We start from the raw sequence: 18267 nt of genomic DNA, 5'->3' as shown, positions 1-18267 counted from the left end.
CTTGAGTTCTTTCTTTCTTATATCGGATGGATCAACATGAACAGTAACAATGGGTGCACGAATCTCTGAGATAATTTCTGTGACCTGATGATAAAATTATAATTCAAAGTACAAACTGTAATCTATGCTTTATAGTAGCAAATGCGAACTGCTATGTCGAATTCTAAACGATACATATACATATACATATAACAATACAGGTTAATCTACATTGCTAACCTAGCTGGATTTGCAATCACTCAGAAAACACACCTTTGGACATGACGGCCAAGATGTTTTTGGAGAGGTTTAACTGAGGGAAGACTAAATGTGGGTATGGCCATCCCACAAGTTGCAGTACTACAGTGAGCAAAAAGGCAAAAAGAAAAAATAGTTTGAGCACTAGACTCATCTCTCTACTTCCTGTGCCTAATTGCCTCATGTCCCTGTCAACCATAGCTAGAACTTTTCTCAGTATCATGCCTTTGCCACCATGATAGACTGTACCCTCATACCAAAACAAACTCTCCCTCCCTCTGTCTTTTCTTTCCCTTCCCCGCTTCCTCCCTAAGTTGTTTCTTGTTAGTTGTATTAGTTACTTTTCTCATTGCTATGGCAAAAACAACTTAAGGAATCATTCATTTTGGCTCAGTTTGGAATTAGCAGTCCACCATAGAGAAGATGGACCAGCCAAAGGAACAAGAAGTATCTAGTCATAGTGCATTATAGTTTAAAAAAAGGGGGGGGGGGGAAGAGAAAAGGAAAAGGAAAAAAAAGAAAGGAAGGGAAAAGTTGATACCAGGTCTACTTTCTCCTTTATAAGCTCAGAGCCCTAGCTCATAAAGTAGGCCGCTCACACCTCACCCAATCTAGAATCTCTCACAGACATACCCAGAGGGTTGTCCTCTAGTTTATTCTAGATCTTACCAAGTTGACAATAATAATTATTACAACAGGTATTTATGGTCATAGCAACCAGACCGCAACTAATACAATAAACTGAACAATAAAACTGAATCATCTAGAAAAGTAACAATTTTTAATTGCATAAATACTAAAGACAAATTATCCCTAGTGCAGTAAAAATGAAATATTGTACCCTAAGATTACTCTCAATATCTAAAATTTTCTGCCTAAAACTCTTAACTCCTTGCTCAGTTCTGTAGAGGAAAAAAGCAAACCAAGTATATAAGTAATATAATCAATAATAATGACTTCCTTTCAGAGCCACTTGTTCGCTAGCTCAGACTGACTGTTCCCCATCTGAGAATAACTAAGCAAACCTCATGCTCTTTCCTTTCACACCTGCTGTGCTAACTCAACAAAGTAACAGGCATGCTAAAAAAGGAAGACATTTTAAACTGTGTGGGAAAGATCTACTTTTTCATTTTTGCAACATGTTGAACAATAAACACTAATACACTAAAGACAAGGGTGCTGAAGAGAAATTAATACTCCTTAATGTCGCTAACCAAACTTATCTTCATCAAAAGAAAAGCACTTACAATCTGTATCCTTTTATTATCATCTCTGATGATGTGGAGGAGTCTCTCAACAATAAAAGAAATTAAGGATATTGGGGTTGTAGGCAGGATAAGAGTCTCTTGCAAAATAGCCAGCAGTTGTTTCCTATAATCAAAATGATCTAATTTAACTACTATTATGACAAAATGCATTATATTTTGTTTAAACATTTTTTCTGTGTGTATATGTGAATAGGCACATTTCATGCCTGGGCCTAAATGTGGATATCAGAGAAGAAATTGCAGAAGTTAGTTTTCTCCTTCTACCCTGTGGGTCATAAGGATCAAATGAAAGTTTGATCAGCAAGCATCCTTTACCCAATGAATCATCTTGCCACCTGAAAATACATTTTTTTCTAACATTTCCCTTTACTTCCCTTTACTTCTGTTTGTAAGTACAGGTACAAATTCTATACATACAAACTTTAGATTAAAAAAACTCATAATTCTGCAAATTTATTTATAAATATACATATAAATGTATTTCTATACCCTGATCTTTTAAAAAATTTAAAACCAAAAAATTTGAAATTATTTATTCTGAAGTAATTATACTAGAATTATATACATATACACCCATACATACATGCATACATATCCCATCATGTACCACATATGATGTTCCCGTAAACATTAGACCACAACTCTGATGGAGGTACTAGAAAATCATAATGGAGCTAGAAAATATGCAATGATACAGTAGCCCTAGTAATGCTGTACTTCAGTGCATTTCTCTGGTAATGCTGGTATAAGCAAATACCCATTGGCTTATGTATACAAGTATAATAAAAACAATTATATACAATTATATACAGTTTTGGAGAGCTAGGATAGTTACATCTAATCACATCATAACAAAACTGTATTTAAATATAAGAAATTAGCCAGATGGGGAGGAATAATAATACCACCCTCTAGACAACTCATGAACTCACAGCAAGTATGGTTAACTGCATAAGAGCTGCCAGTCAACATTCCAGTATGGATGGGATAGGGACTCCTGAGGCCCAATACCCCAGCTGAGAAGATATTGGCAGTTAACAGCTGCTAGAGGAGAGAAAATCCTTTTTCTTCTGGGGTGCAGCTGGCAGTAGGCTACCCATGCTCTGGTGGAAGGTCATATACCCAAGCACATTCAGACAACTGTAATTGGGCTCAGGTAAATTTTAAAAAGGGTTGGGGGAGCTTAAGGTAGAAGAACGAACAAGTTGAGTATCAAAGGAGTGGGAAGAGTCTTGAGGTAGATATGATCAAGATATATTGTATATATGTATAAAATTATCAAATGAAAATAATTGTTTAAAAAACCTGATTTATCAAAGGATATAATATCGCGTAAGTGTCAGCAGTTACACTAAAATTAAAATCAGAATCATTATCTTTTAAAAATTAAACCAAAGTAGGTTCCTAAATATTTAAAACTAAAGGAAATTAGATCAAATGTTAACATTTAGACATACCTTCCTCCTTCTTCACTAGTATCCAAAGATTTTATAATCAGAATCAATTGCTGACCTATGAATTCTCTTGTCATCAAATTTTCAATGTAGGTAAAATTGCCTTTCTGTTCTTCATTAACTACTGGAAAGCCCTGAATGTAACTAAAGCAAATAGAATTAAAGTAGATATAAATTGGTGGAAGAGCACTTACATAGCACACATGAACCACTACAAAATCGTGCAATACCATATACCAACACAGAATTTTACAGAGTTCAAAAATTTTAAAAACCAGAAAACAGGACATATACAATATGCTATATTTTCAAAAAAGAAACCTACATGTGCATTTAAAACATGTATAGAAAGAGACTTGACAATGGACACCCTTAATTACTTAGCTGTTTAAATCTACAATGATTAATGGAACTAGGGAAGCAAAGAATAAATTTACCTCTACATTTGAATTCTAACAAGAATATGTATTTTTTTTATAGTGAAGTAAGTAGAAATTATATTGTCTTAGTTGGGCTTCTATTGTGATAAAACACCATGACCAAAGAAACTTGGGAAGGGAATGGTTTACTTCCTGTTTCATATCACAGTCCATCACTGAAGGAAGTCATGTCAGGAACTCAAGCAGGGCAGGAACCTGGAGGCAGGAGCTGATGCAGAGGCTATGGAAGAATGTGGCTTGCTTGCTTGTTTCCCATGGCTTGCTCAGCATGATTTCCTACTGATCTCAGCACCATCACATCAAGGATAGCATCACCCACAGTAAGCTGGGCTCACCCAAATCAAACATCAAGAAAATGGGTTTGCCCACAGGCCAATCTACTGGGGGCATTTTTCCAGTGAAGGTTCTCTCTTCCAAAATGTCCTCAGCTCAGGTTAAATTGACATAAAACTGGCCAGCAGGTATATCAAGACAGATAATTTAGAAAAATAAAACTTTTGCCGGGCAGTGGTGGCGCACGCCTTTAATCCCAGCACTTGGGAGGCAGAGGCAGGTGGATTTCTGAGTTAGAGGCCAGCCTGGTCTACAGAGTGAGTTCCAGGACAGCCAGGGCTACTCAGAGAAACCCTGTCTCGAAAAACCAAAAAAAAAAAGAAAGAAAGAAAGAAAGAAAAAAAGAAAGAAAGAAGGAAAGAGAGAAAGAAAAAAGAAAAAAAGAAAAAGAAAACTTTTAAAGTTATATAAGTTGTTTTATTTCATTTTTAGTATGTTATTAAATGAAAAATACTTATAATAAAACTGGCCATACATCTACACCATAAGATTCTGAAACTAGTTGTGCTTGGCTCAGAGTGGTGGCACTATTAGAAGGTGTGGCCTTGCTGGAGTAGGAGTATCACTGTGGGTGTGGGTTTTAAGACCCTCATCCTAGCTGCCAGGAAACTAGTATTCTGCTAGCAGCCTTCAGATGAGGGTGTAGAACTCTCAGCTCCTCCTGCACCATGCCTGCCTGGATGCTGCCATGCTCCTTCCTTGATGATAATGGACTGAAACTGAACCTGTAAGCCAGCCCCAAATACATGTTGTCCTTACAAGAGTTGCCTTGGTCACAGTGTCTCTTCACAGCAGTAAAACCCTAGCTAAGACACTTATCCATGCACCAAATCTAATCATCATGATACCTGTTCTATATAGATTGCAAATAAAGAATAATTTTTTAAAACTTTGTTATGTATGAATATTAAATAAAATTCAAGAAAAAGTCAGTAAAATTTTATCAGGGAAAAGTTACACTAATCAGCTGCAAATACTGAGTCACTATGACAGGGATAGTAAGGCTCTGATTGTATATTTTCAGCATACTAATCACGCAACAGATTCTTCAAAGCATTCAATAAACATACCCATTCATACCTACTTATACAAAAATAGTTTCTAAATTGTTTCCTCTTATGACTTTGAATAAGAAGACTATGAAATTGGTAAATGAAGCAACATAAGTACAGTTCAAACCAAAAGAAAAACTTTACCTCAGTAAGTACTGAGCATATACTGCAGGCTCTGGCAAAATCTGCTCTAAAACCTCTTCACCTTCATCTTCCTTTGATTTCAAATATTCACAAAGGGTGCGCCAGTACAAAGCAATTTCAGGAGTTAATGTTTCCACTGGAATCAACTTCCTTTATATGCAAGAGAATAAGAGAAAGCATTATCTTTACATGCAGTTGGAAAACAGAACAAGAATGGACATAAGATGAAGATTTCTTTCAATTACTAAGTCTTTTAATTACTAAGTCATTAATTTCCCCACCCAAAAAGAATGAAAAGAAAAAGAAAAAAAAATTAGCCTGAAAAAAGGCAGAAGAGAAAGCTTCAAATGAGTTAATATGGTTTTTCAGTGGATGTAGTGCAAAACTCAAAGTTGCAAAAATGAAAGGGCACAACTAAAGTAATGCCTGACATAACATACTGAGTCCTTCCTTGTACCAGAAGGAAGACTCTCATTAAAGAGAAGAGGGACAGATAAAAGGTACTGAGGGAACCTCAAAATACAGGGAAAACAAACTCATTTTCAGCACATAGTTTCAATTTAAATTCTCTGTACAATTTAAATAATCAAGTCTTTATATACCTGCCATCATCATTTTTACAAATTCCCACCAGCTCACTGAGAGGAGTCATTGAGAATAAGGATTGGAGAACGGAAACTGCTACATCAGAAGAATTTTCCACATCTAACCGATGAAGCAACTCTAGGATATTTCCTTCAGTGAAACGCAACCAGCCTTGGAGAAGATGCTTCTGTACCGCTTGTTTCACAGCATCTGGTGAGTCATTTAAACAGTTAAACTATGCACACTCTAGACCTTTTCTCCTCTATTATCCCCATCTTAACTGTTACTAAATCATTGTTAACACTGAATTTACAATTCAAATAGAAGTTATAGGTAGAACAAAGCATGCTAAGGAAAGAGATGCAGTATTACTAAATCATGATAATGCTCATTGCAAAATGCAAATAGAGTTCAGCAATTAAAAAACAAACTCCTAAGTTGCCTAAAGAAAACTGTCTTTCTATTGTCTCCTCACTGAACATCATGCATCGGAATATGTGAAATAATTTCACTTGTTGATTGACCCCAAATATTACATGACTTCTATTAACAGTATTGAATCACAATCTACTTTACTAAGCAAACATTATTTTTATCATTTAAGAAGTAATTCTCAACCCTCCTAATACTATGCCCCTTTACTACAGTTTCCTCAAGCTGTGGCAATCCCCAACCATCAAATTATTTCATTACTGCTTCATAGCTGTAATTTTGCTACTGTTACGAATCATAATGTAAATATCTGTGTTTTCTGATGGTCCTAGGTGAATTCTGTATAAGAGTTGTTCAACACCCAAAGGAGTCACAACTAACAGGTTGAGAGCTGCTAATTTAAGGGCATCCTAGCCAGCCTCTGACAATACTCACAAATTCAAGTGTGCTTTCTTAGTATAGCAAAACTGAGACTAAATGGCTTCATAAGAATTAAGAATTTTTAGAACATCCCTCAGAAAAGCAAATTCCCTAGTTAAACAGATGAGAGGGTGGGGCATTATACTGGTCTGTTCGTTCCTAATTGTTTCTGATGCACAGAACACATTTATGTTAAGTTATAGAAAAACGGGATAGTGCTATTTAAAAAATGAAGTAAAAAGATCCTACCAGATGTTTGCAGAAGTAACTGCATAAGATTTAGAATAGTGTTCCCTCTCTAGCACAGAAGTCTAAAAGAAATGCCTTGCTCCTTCAAAACACCAAGATCTTTAACCCCAAAATGTTTCAACTTATTTATGGAAATGATAGTTTTATTAAATTCAAGTCTCATTTCAAAATCCAATATATACAAAGATGTGCATCTTACCTGATCTGTCATTAAGACCTTGTTGAAGCAGCAGTACTCTCTGAGCAATGGACAAAGCTCTCATATGAACTTTTTCAGCTAACACCTTAAAAAGGTAAAAGATGGCTATTAATCTCAATATACTTTAGAGATGTCTTACTTATGAATACTGCATTCTTCTGTAAATTAACCCAATTTTTAAATTGTCTGTTAATATGCTTAATATAAGAATACTCTAAGTTACCTATAGTCTTCAAAAGTCCTAAACTGGAAAAAAATCGTTACCAATTTTTTTCTAAAATACCATAAAATGGTTCATCTTTCAAAAACATGCCTACAGAAGTTATTGAATTTATTTACCTGATAAGCCAGCTTTCTGACAGTATCCTTTATATCCTTTGTACGTCCTACAATTTTTGGCAAAGTCTTTGCTGATGGTGCAATACAAGATAACACTGCACGTCTAACTTCTGGATTTGAATCATTTTCAATCAAAGTAACATATGCTAAAAAATACAGCAATACATTTTAACATTATTATCATATATTATTATTATCATGTTATATATGACATGTCATATATTATTATTATTATCATATAAGTTCTATATTCTTTCAATTTTTTTTTTGTTTTTGTTTTTGGAGATAAGGTTTCTCCATATAGCCCTGGCTATCCTGGAACTCACTCTGTAGACCAGGCTGGCCTCGAACTCAGAAATCTGCCTGTCTCTGCCTCCCAAGTGCTGGGATTAAAGGCGTGTGCCACCACTGCCCGGCACATTCTTTCATTTTTAAATAACAGAGATATTACTTTTATATATTCACTTCTGGCAAAAAAAAAAAAAAAAAATTAGCATTTCCTTCTGAAAATAAAATTAAAAATTATTTGTGATTGAAAATTAACCCCAAAAGTCAGATAACGATTAGAGTAAGTAATTTATTTTAAGTTGATATGGTTTTATATAAGGACCTATTATTTTATTTTAAATTTTACTATAAAATGTTACAAAAAAAAAAAAATCACCCAGAAATTAACCAGACCCAAAGACCAATTCAATTAACTTCTATACAGTTAGAATAGCTATTCAGAAGGGAAACTATGAAGGTTCACATTTAACTTTACAGCTTTAATTTTGAGAATGTAATAAGTTTATGTGCTTAATATACTTTCACCATTGTTTGAGTATACTCCTCCTATATACTGGCAGTAGTCTCATACTTGTTTAGTGGATCTTTGACTGTACCAGAAGCCACATTGAGTGATTAAATCTTATCATCCATTTGTCCAACTATACACTTTTTAACATTACAAAAATAACACTTCTCAAAATGTAATAAAATCCTTAAACAACTCAGAACAATCAGATGCTAAATTTATGAAGCTGGGTAAAAATAACAATTACTAAATAGAGCATCAAACTTTAAAATGTGCTAAAACTAAAGAGAATGTGGGTCAATGCATACCTTTATGTCCCGTTACTGACAATACTAAAAGTAGAAAACTTTTTTAGAATACTTTACCACCTACCCTGATAGAGTGGAACCCATATAAGTCTATCTCTAAACATAACTGTACAAACACTTTCATCTATGAACTAAAGGCAGGAATAAGAAAAGTCCTAACACTGATTTTTTGTTTTGTTTCTTTGGGTTTTTGAGATAGTTTCTCTGTGTAACCATGGCTGTCCTGGAACTCACTCCATACTAGTCTGGTCTTAACCCCAGGAGATCTGCCTGCCTCAGCCTTCAGAGTTGCTGGGATTAAAGGCATGGCAACACCATGCCCTGCCTCTAACACGTTTTAAAGCGAAGTAATTGCAAACAACTAGAAGAGCCATCACCATTCAGAATAAAACTACATAAAACAAAACATTAAAATATAGCAAAAATAAATATATATCATCCTAAATGAATGCTAAAATTAGGAATAAATTTGAGGGGAAAAAAGACACAAAAATATAGTTTGACTCACAAAAAAAAATGGCAGACAAAATTTAACACCGAGACAAACATGTGATTGCTTAAAATGTAATTTTTTATGTAAACAGGGCAATTAATTCAAAATTCACTGTAATTATTTCTACCTCTGAAAGAAATACAACTGAAGAGCAAGGCAGCAGTAAAAGTGCTAATAATATTCTTTCATTTTAAGTTGTTGGATTGATACTTCCATAACACACAGACATATATAATTAATAAAAATCCAATGCTAGGTTAGGAAAATGGATCTATTAGTAGAGTACTTGCTGCACACACATGAGACCTGATGTTCCAGTGCTCAGTATTCTCATGAAAACCAGCCACAGTGGCATGCACATATGATCTTAGTACTGGGGATAAGGAACCAGGGGATTCCTGGGGCTTTCTGGCAAGCAGTCTGAGATGAGCAGGGATGCTATCTCAAAAAATTATTGAGGATATCTAATTATAACCTCTGGCTTCCACATGAATGTATACACCTACACACTCATGTATATACACACATAAAATCCAAGTACCAAAGTCAACATTGAGAAACAAGATTTAGGAAACCATACATACCATCAGTTACTGGGCAGTCATCATCCTTGGGATCTTGGAGTCGAGAAAGAGCCAAAACCGCTTGTATTCTTACATTTGGAATCTTATCTTTCAATCTAATAAGCATGGCTTCATTAATTTTATCAAATAAGTCATCATCAATTTGGGCATTTTCTGGCATATTCCCAAGAAGTTTATTAATGAGCTGGCATACTCTAAATCTGACTGCACTGCTGTTTGCTTCATGAGACTACACAAAACAAATAAAAAGTTATTCCTAGTCACATTCCATTATTAAGCAGCCAGTATCACTTTATGTTCAACATTAAAAGTTGACAATGCACCCAGGTAGATGGAGTAAGCCTACAGTACCACAGAGAAAAACCACAGGTTCAAGGTCTGTTTGGGCTACAAAGTAAGTTCAAGAACAATATGGGCAACTTAAAAAAAATCCTGTCTCAAAACAACGTAAAAAGATAGGTAGATCAGTATACCAGCATGTGTAAAGTTAGGTTTAATCCCTAGTACTACAGAAAAAAATAAAAATAAGACAATAGCAACTCATTACTTGCAGAGAAGTTATATTGTATATCCATACTATACAGATGTTATACTCTCAAGTAGTCTGAAAAAGTATTTACTGTCACAAAATAAGCATTTCCCTTTCTTTAGGAATTTGTTCTACTTAATCACAGAGAGAACATTTACAACAAAAGTGAGAATTTAAACAGTTAAAATTTTAATGCTGGAGTTATCCTTTTATCTTAATGACACTTAAGGTTTCCATAAAACACTTATTCACATACATTTTCTCTATCACTGATATTTCACTGTGGAAAATAACAAACATCACCAAATATATTATTTGCCCAAAGTACTAGCTTTTACAGTACCTGTAAGAGAAAAGTAAACAAATAATTTAAAATGCCACCATCTTTCTCCTTCTCTTCTTCTTCATCTTCCTCCTCCTGGTCAGACTGGTGAAATGAAGTAACAAACCTGGCTGAGAAGTCCATGACTCTCTCCACAGCAGGTTCACGTTTATATACCACCATAGCATATTTAAGGTAATGAACAAACTCCTCCTGAAAAGCTGTTTTATCATCCATCTGAAAGACAGAAGAAATACTCTATAAGCTGCATTAATAAAAATTGTTTATTCCCAACAATGTCATAATACTGCTGAAAGCCTTACCCTTAGGTCAAACTATATAATATTTTTTAATTAAACTGTCAATTATCCAAACCAAGAAAGGGGGAATATTTCTCCACAAACTCTTCAGCATATAATTTGTACCGCTGAGAAAGCACAAAGTATACATTTGAACAGTGTAAAATTATCTCATTTTTCTCTCAATACCTTTGGATTATCGTTATTTTTCTTACCGGATTAATGCAAAACAAGCTTCAGCATGAATAACTCAAAATCAACAGCTTTGTATTTATTTTATTTAGGCCTTTCTAGCATCTGTTGTCTTAGTCAGGGTTTCTATTCCTGCATAAACATCATGACCAACAAGCAAGTAGGGGAGGAAAGCATTTATTTCATCTTACACCTCCAAACTGCTGTCCATCACCAAAGGAAGTCAAGACAAGAACTCAAGCAGGTCAGGAAGCAGGAGCTGATATAGAGGCCATGGAGAGATGTTACTTACTGGTTTGCTTCTCCTGGCTTGCTCTGCTTGCTTTCTTGTAGATAAGAACCCAGGGATGGCACCACCCACAAGGGACCCCTCCCCCCTTGATCACTAATTGAGAAATTGCCTTACAGCTGATCTCATGGAGGCATTTCCTCGACTGAAGCTCCTTTCTCTGTGATAAGTTCAGCCTGAGTCAAGCTGACACACAAAACCAGCCAGTACATTCGTCAATTTCCTTTTGGCATAACTTTAACATTTCGCTCCATACCCTTAATCACTTCACTATGTACTTAAACTTTCCTGGAACTCAAAACACAATGTATCTTCCTTACATTCGCCGTCCTAGAATCCCCACCGCTACACTCGATACACAACGAGCACGTATGGCAGAGACTTGGGTCCTTAAGATGTCGCTAGTTGGTGAGATGAATTTGATTTTAGGCTTAGGACTCGGTTGAAACAACTTTTATCGATTTCCTGAGATGAACCGGAGACCTCCCTCCCCCAAAGGAAATAAAAGCGTCTAAGAGTAACTGCGCAGGCCAAGTCCCTGAGGAGCTGAGGATCACGGATCCCTCCCCGCATCCCTGGGGGGGATGGGGATGGAGAAAACGGAGGGGTGGGGAGGGAGGAGCTGCGTGCGGCCGACGCCAGGACACCTCGGGCAAGCCTCCGAGCACCTGGCCCTCCGAATGACTCGGGCGGGTCGCGCAGGGACAGCCGAGGCCGGGCCGCTTACCGCGCCGTACGTGCGGCTCAGCGCCACCACCAGCTTCGCCTGGTTCTGGTGCGGCTGCTGCGCCATCTGAAAAGCCTCCTTCACAGAAAGCTGCTTCTTCTGCGCTGCCATGGCGCCAGGATGGGAACTGCCGGAGAGTGGCTGTGGCTCGCAGTCCGCGTAGGACTCAGCTTCCCGCAGACCGGCCTGCGAGGTTCCAAGGGAGGAGCGCTTACCGCCAGAGTGTTCAAACAACTCTCGCGGGAGGACGAGATGTCGCGAGACTTCCGCCGGAGGCGGTGTCGGACGGCGGAGACCTGGCTATCCCCGACCTGACTCCACCCTCCGCTCCGCCCCTGCTGGGTTGTGGCCTCCCGCTCTCCCAATAGGAAGAAGGGTTTGTATGGAAAGCCGGGGAGGGGGGGGGGGGGGGGGGGCGCGGTCGGAAGTGGTGCCGCGCGTGGAGCCCACCCGGAGTGGGCGTTCAACTTTCTGAATTAAACTGGTTCCGTTAGACTTGTGGCGGGATCCTGCGGTTGGGAGTGAAGAGAGGAAAGCGGAGGGCTGCCGGCTTAAGAACCAGGAGCCCTCCCCTGGCTTCCTGAAAACGGGTAACTCCCGAGCGAAGGAGACGTTTGGGCGATGTCGCGAGGGACCCGCTCGGGGCTTGGGGATGTCAAAGTTTTGGAGGGCGCCCTGGACGAGGGCCTCAGCAGTCCTTCGGACGCGGAGGGTTCCGGCGGGGACTGCCTGGGAAGAGAAAGGCAGGGGCAGTTTAGGCTGCAGCCGCTCGGAGATGCTCCCGCTTTATAGATCTGCTTTACAAATCTGCCTAGCAACTCTTCTAAGCGGGGGAGAAACGCAGGCATGATGGAAGGAATTTGGGGTCTTGACTAAGATCGCGTACTGGATGTATAAAATGATCTCAAAATGAATGCCTCAGCTGGGGCACCCCAAAAACGTGAAACTTACTTGGTGTGTTGACTGATAACTTGGAAAACACTAAATGCAGCCACCTATTCTGTCAATACTGGAAGTCCACGTTGGTGAAGTGTATCAGGAAGAGGACCGCCCCCAGACTCAATTCTCAGCGGGAGACTTCATCTGTTTCTTTAGACTTTTCTCCCCTTTCCATAAGTTGTGTTAACACACATTTTATCTGTATATGGACTTCATGCCTCGGTCACCTGATCTCTCTTATTTCATGTTTGCCAACAATCCTATGTCAGTGTTTTGGAGTTGGTTGGTTGGTTGGTTTTGTTTCCTTGCAGTTAGTTTTATCTCGATTTAATTTAAAATTCGAAGAACTTAGACTCAGGATGAAAGGAAAGTTTTTTTCTTCCCTGCTCTTCAGCCTCCATTGCGAGCAGAATAGAACATTTTAAAGCCTATTTTTTGCCTTTTTCTCCTTTCGAGTTAACTACCTTCCACTATCACGTTTTAAATGTACTCTTTAATTTTCATCACACAGATTTTTACATATATCCATATGAGTAAATTCCTGAATAAGTTTTTTGCACTGTTATTTCCTATCTAACCATCTACTTTATAAATATCCATAAATGCAACTGGCTTTTCTTAATCCCTACTTTTTTTTTTTAGCTTTATCAGAATATGTTAATACTAACAAATTTTACTGACTTCTTGCATGTGCCAGACACCATTCAAAGCTCTTTACTTCATTTAATCTTTTATTTCTATCTGCTTTTAAGATGAGTAAAGTGAGACACAGACAGGGTGCCATGGGATTCCATCCTTGGGATGTACCATAATTATTCTCCTGCTTCATTCCAAGTTCCTGAAAATTTATAGATACACAACTAATCGCCGGTTAAAGTGATGAATATGGTGGTGATAAGTGTAATTTGAAATCACCATGTCTAATTTGAGAAAGTTCAGATTAATCACAGACAAAAACAAGCTAAGAATGTGTGCATTCTGAGAGACACAGAGATAGACAGACCTAGGAAACTAACATTGTTTAAGCAAATATACAAAATTCCTACATACATAATCATTGTACAGTACTAAGATAACCTCCATCCTCTTTTGTTAGCTTGCTAAGACTGGATCTCTGGGTGTTATTTTGCACTGGTGTCATTTCAGACGCTAATTGGGTTCATGTGGCTGGTGAAGAGACAGAACTATGTTGTTCTGTAGGTACTCTGGGATTCCCTAGGGGACCAGGGGAGATGATGATTCATGGGTTAAAGTGCTTGCTGGACAAGCATGAGGATCTGAAGTCACATGTGATATTTCACATACAGATAGATATCAGATGTTGCATCTGTCTGTAGCCCTAGCACTTGAGGTTCTAGACAGTGGATCTTGGCCTCATTGTTCTGCCAAAATAGCAAGGTTCATGGTGACTGAGCCTGTCACAAACAGTATGGTCTAAAGTAATCAGGGAAAACACTCACTGTCAGTCTCTGACCTAAACATGCATGTACCACACATACAACATAAATAAAACTTTAAGTGATAATAAGATGAAAACCAATATGTGTGTGTCATTTGTTTTTAATGTAAACAAACTGGAACTTAGAACATTTTTAATATTTCATGACAATCTGTGACCTTTCATTGTCCATACATTTTAGGTGCTTGCTGCCTTTATTGTTTTGTTGATTTAAAAAAAAAAGTCTCATGGGTAGTTTATCTGGCTATTTCAGTATCAATGAAATGTAAGGAATCTAACCACCAGAGGTCAGTATGACTATGTTTTGATTAGAGTTGTGGATTTTAGTAATGAATGTTGTATGGATTTGGTATGCTTTGAACATCATAATCTTAGAACTTCTCCAGTATGCTATATTAAATTCAAACAGCTTAGTCTCATTGTAAAGCTTACATAGTTCTTCACTCTTACTTTTATTCTGTGAGAAAGAACAAATACATATAAGAATAAATTTGTGTCTTTGATAAACTTTAGAAAGTAACAAAAACTAAACAATGTATACCATAAGGTTATTGAATTCTAAATTTTAGATCAACTAAAATTTAGTTGAAAACAACTATACATGAAAAAGTTTAGAATAGATGTGCTTAATTTGTTTTGATATGGAAATATATACTTGAAAGATAAAAGAAAATAGCAATATAATTTGTGTTTGTAGAGTTTGTATGTCTTATAATACACCTCTTGTTGATTTTTTTAAGGGGTTGAGTTAGCGTTTTGAAAAGTGCTTTGAGTAATCTAACAACAGATGCAGTCTGTTTGAAGTGAAAACAACAAAAACATAAAAGGACAGGACAATTAAAAGCTAGCCTCTCCTGTCTCAGGAAAATACAGACTTGATAGACTATAACAAAGTATTCTTTTCGAAATGAAGTAGGTGATATAAACTAGGCTTGAGAGCAACTATGTTTGTTGCTTAAAGGTAAAGTTGGGATTTAGTAGAGTTTAAAATCTTGGCTCTTACTGTGGTACAGCCCAAAATAAGAACAAATTTGGATTTCGTTGTAATAAGGCTGTACTTCAGTGACCCTCACATCACCAAAGGATTTTACCTCCATCGTAGCTAAGCTGAGAGTTGACAGTTCTGCTGCACCAAGAAATGAATGGTAGGCTCGATTTTTGGATACAGACTTCCTGCTATGGTCAAAGCTATTTGACTTGAGTGAGTGACTTTATTCTCAGCCCACAGAGAACAGGTTACATTCATTTAAGAAATGGTGTAGGTATTAAGATGGTCTATCCAATAAAGTCATTCACCAACTGCTCATTTAAGAAAATACTAGTAGTGATGTATTATTTTGAAGTATACAATTAATATGCTTGGAGTTATTTAAAATTTAAATTGAGAGGGCGGGGTGTCAGGCATGGGGAGGGGGAGGCAACAGGGGTTTGTTTTTGTTTGTTTTTTTGTTTTTTGGAGGGGAAACTGAGAATGGAGAAATTTGCATGTAAATAAAGAAAATATCTAAAATAAAAAAAAATTAAATTGAGAAAAATGTATTTTCACAATTGCTGTAGATGAGCATCTACATAATGACGCGACCCTCTCGACCAGCAAAAAGGACGGGACTCTTTGAGCTCTCCTTCCGGCAGCTTTATTCAGGATCCTTGAAAGACTTCTGACCCCGGGGAAAAGCCTGCACAGGCTTAAGTACTCCTGCCCAACCAACCCCTGGGAGCCACGTAGGTACAGCAGATAGGCCACTCTTATACGAAAGCAGGTGCGACTGACAAGCACAGCCAATTAAGGACTTGCTTGTCATTGAGAGCGCTCGCTGTCATTGGGAGCCTGCGCCATCTTTAAAGCACGGCACATCACAGCTCTCCACACATAAGACTTAAATTGATTGTTTTATATCAAACAACTTTTATAATACTCATTTCATTATAATATTTATAAATTTTAAAGAATATGACAAAAAAAGATATTGTAAGTATTGAAAGGGGGTCTCTGGGAGGAGTTGGGGTACAAAAGGGAAACAAGAATGTGATTTAATTCTATTTACTTAAAATACGTTCTTAAATGTTAGCAAATTCAGATAAATTGAAATCATGTAACTTTTCTCATCATAATGCAATAAAAGTTTAAAAAAAAAAGTTGGGAGTATTTTGCCTTCTTTTGCTGTAGAAGCAAATACTTCCTTTATTCCTCTGTTCATAGAAAGTTGGTGTCTTCATAATCATTTATCCTATGTGAGAGCATGGAATATGTAACCTATGTCTTTTAAGATTCTTGTTACTCATTGGCTCCATGACCTTTGTAGACTGGGGTGTTCGGTTTTCATACTGTAAAACTGTTATCTTTATTTAAAGCATTGACTAAGGTTTCCAGGAATATGGCAGACTGTCAGTCATCAAGATTCTGGTTGGCTTTAGTTGCCGGGGTCCTGCCCCAGACAGGTACCTTGGGAAGGCAGTGAGGGTGACATCAGCAGGGGCCAAAATCTGATGACTTCTGGCAGTGTTACTATCTTTTGCTCCTCAGGGGCCAAACACTGATGGCTTCTGCCAGTTAACTCTTGCTGATCGCAGCAGAGGAATCAAGAAAACTTAGTTACTTGGGCTCCTCAGTCTTTGACTCAGGCCATTTGCTGACCAGGCTTGGGGTTCCTTAACTCTTCATGAGCCAGAGAGAAAAGAGAAAAAGTAAGAGAAAGGAAAGAAAGAAAGTCAGGCACAGATACATGCATACTGAATGAAGCAATAAAGGCCTACACAACCACGTTATTGTTTTTCTTGGGATAATTGATCACATAGTTTTTAAAGCACTTCACATCCTATAAGTTCATAGTAAGTTTAAGTCAATAGTTTGTCATAGATCAATAAAGGTTTAATGAGCTACAACAGAATTGTTTATACGTCTTTCCATTAAGACTAGTATCTGACTAAACATCTTTTTCTAGCAACATAAATTCACTAAAAGTTTAAAGCAATAATTTTTATGTCATATGTTAGCATAGTTTTGTCAAGAGATAAATCGTCTGTGTTGTGTTTTATGTTGAAGTCTTGTATAGACAGACTAGTCCACCATTTTTTCTGTCCTTGCACCAATTCCCAGGTTGTATTCTTTAGTTAACAGTCAGCGGCCTCATCCCTAACCTAGGAGTGTTTTCCTAGATTGGAAATGTGTTACAAGCCTGTTTTTTTTTTTCCTAATGCATTAGCCCTTGACACATGAAGGTTTATGGAACTCTCTTTGCAGCTTTTATTCTACAGGGGTTTAAAATTACCTGTATCATCTTAGTTCTTGAAAATCATCAGGAATTGTGAAATTATCAATTCATCTACACAACATTACTACAAGAAAGTGCATTTTCATGTTGCTCTGCAGGAAATGTAGATCAGCATTGAGAAGCAATCCTGGGATAAAATCTCTGAGGACCTTGCATCACACCCATGCAAAATGGTGGGCCATTTCCAGAAAACTCATTTGCTTGCCATAGCCTTTCCTCCATGGCTTCTGATACATACTAATTGCAAAGTTATGTTCTTAGGTAACCCTTACTTGAAAATAACATTCTATTTCACTCTGTTAAGTAGTATTTGGAGCTTTGTAAGTAAAAATGAGCCTACCTTATTTGATTTGCCATTAGAGTTACGTTTAATGTGTTTTCCTTTAGAAGGAGCTGGTGAACATTCGTGCTTCCCCCATATCCCAACTGCTTATATAAAATTGATCATATGACTACTACAGATATCACTACAAGAATCAACAAATCTACTATCAGAACAGGTTCCTTAAAACATCACAACAAACACATCTAAAGGCAAAAAATATCAACCTTTTATTTAGAGTTTGGGGCATAAGGGATGTGTCCTTACACAAATAATTTGAGGTGAGGGGACAAACTGGTACAGAAATCAACAAAGGAATAAAATAGTTCAAACTCTTGGCCAGTTTTATGATTGTAAGAGCAATTCAAAACAGCAAAAGTCTTAGTCTATAAGATAAAAATTGGGCCTTTGTGTGGTGGCACTGCCCTTTGATCCCAGTACTTCAGAGGCAGAGGCAGGTGCATCTGTGAGTTTGAGGGCAACATAATCTACATAGTGAGTTCCAGGCCTGTTAGTGCAACAAAAGGAGACTGGAGAGAGAGAGAGAGAGAGAGAGAGAGAGAGAGAGAGAGAGAGAGAGAGAG

General features: G+C 37.4%; 1 protein-coding gene across 1 annotated transcript in view; it reads right to left on the bottom strand.

Annotated features, from left to right (window-relative positions):
• Ncapg (non-SMC condensin I complex subunit G) overlaps positions 1 to 11922 on the bottom strand; it is a 30685-nt gene extending 18763 nt beyond the window's left edge. The window contains exons 1-10 of the mRNA XM_031342194.1: positions 11692 to 11922; positions 10206 to 10421; positions 9334 to 9562; positions 7153 to 7298; positions 6814 to 6898; positions 5531 to 5723; positions 4929 to 5078; positions 2963 to 3103; positions 1485 to 1608; positions 1 to 84 (exon numbers count right to left, since the gene is read on the bottom strand). Coding sequence (XP_031198054.1) covers positions 1 to 84; positions 1485 to 1608; positions 2963 to 3103; positions 4929 to 5078; positions 5531 to 5723; positions 6814 to 6898; positions 7153 to 7298; positions 9334 to 9562; positions 10206 to 10421; positions 11692 to 11802 — 1479 coding nt within the window. The 5' untranslated portion in view covers positions 11803 to 11922. The remainder of the gene's footprint in view (positions 85 to 1484; positions 1609 to 2962; positions 3104 to 4928; positions 5079 to 5530; positions 5724 to 6813; positions 6899 to 7152; positions 7299 to 9333; positions 9563 to 10205; positions 10422 to 11691) is intronic.
• Between the last annotated feature and the right edge of the window lie 6345 nt (positions 11923 to 18267).

This window comes from Mastomys coucha, unplaced genomic scaffold (assembly GCF_008632895.1).
Source record: "Mastomys coucha isolate ucsf_1 unplaced genomic scaffold, UCSF_Mcou_1 pScaffold22, whole genome shotgun sequence".
Classification (NCBI taxonomy): domain Eukaryota; kingdom Metazoa; phylum Chordata; class Mammalia; order Rodentia; family Muridae; genus Mastomys; species Mastomys coucha.
The sequence above is the reverse complement of the archived record's forward strand: the minus strand, read 5'-3'. Positions and strand labels throughout refer to the sequence as shown.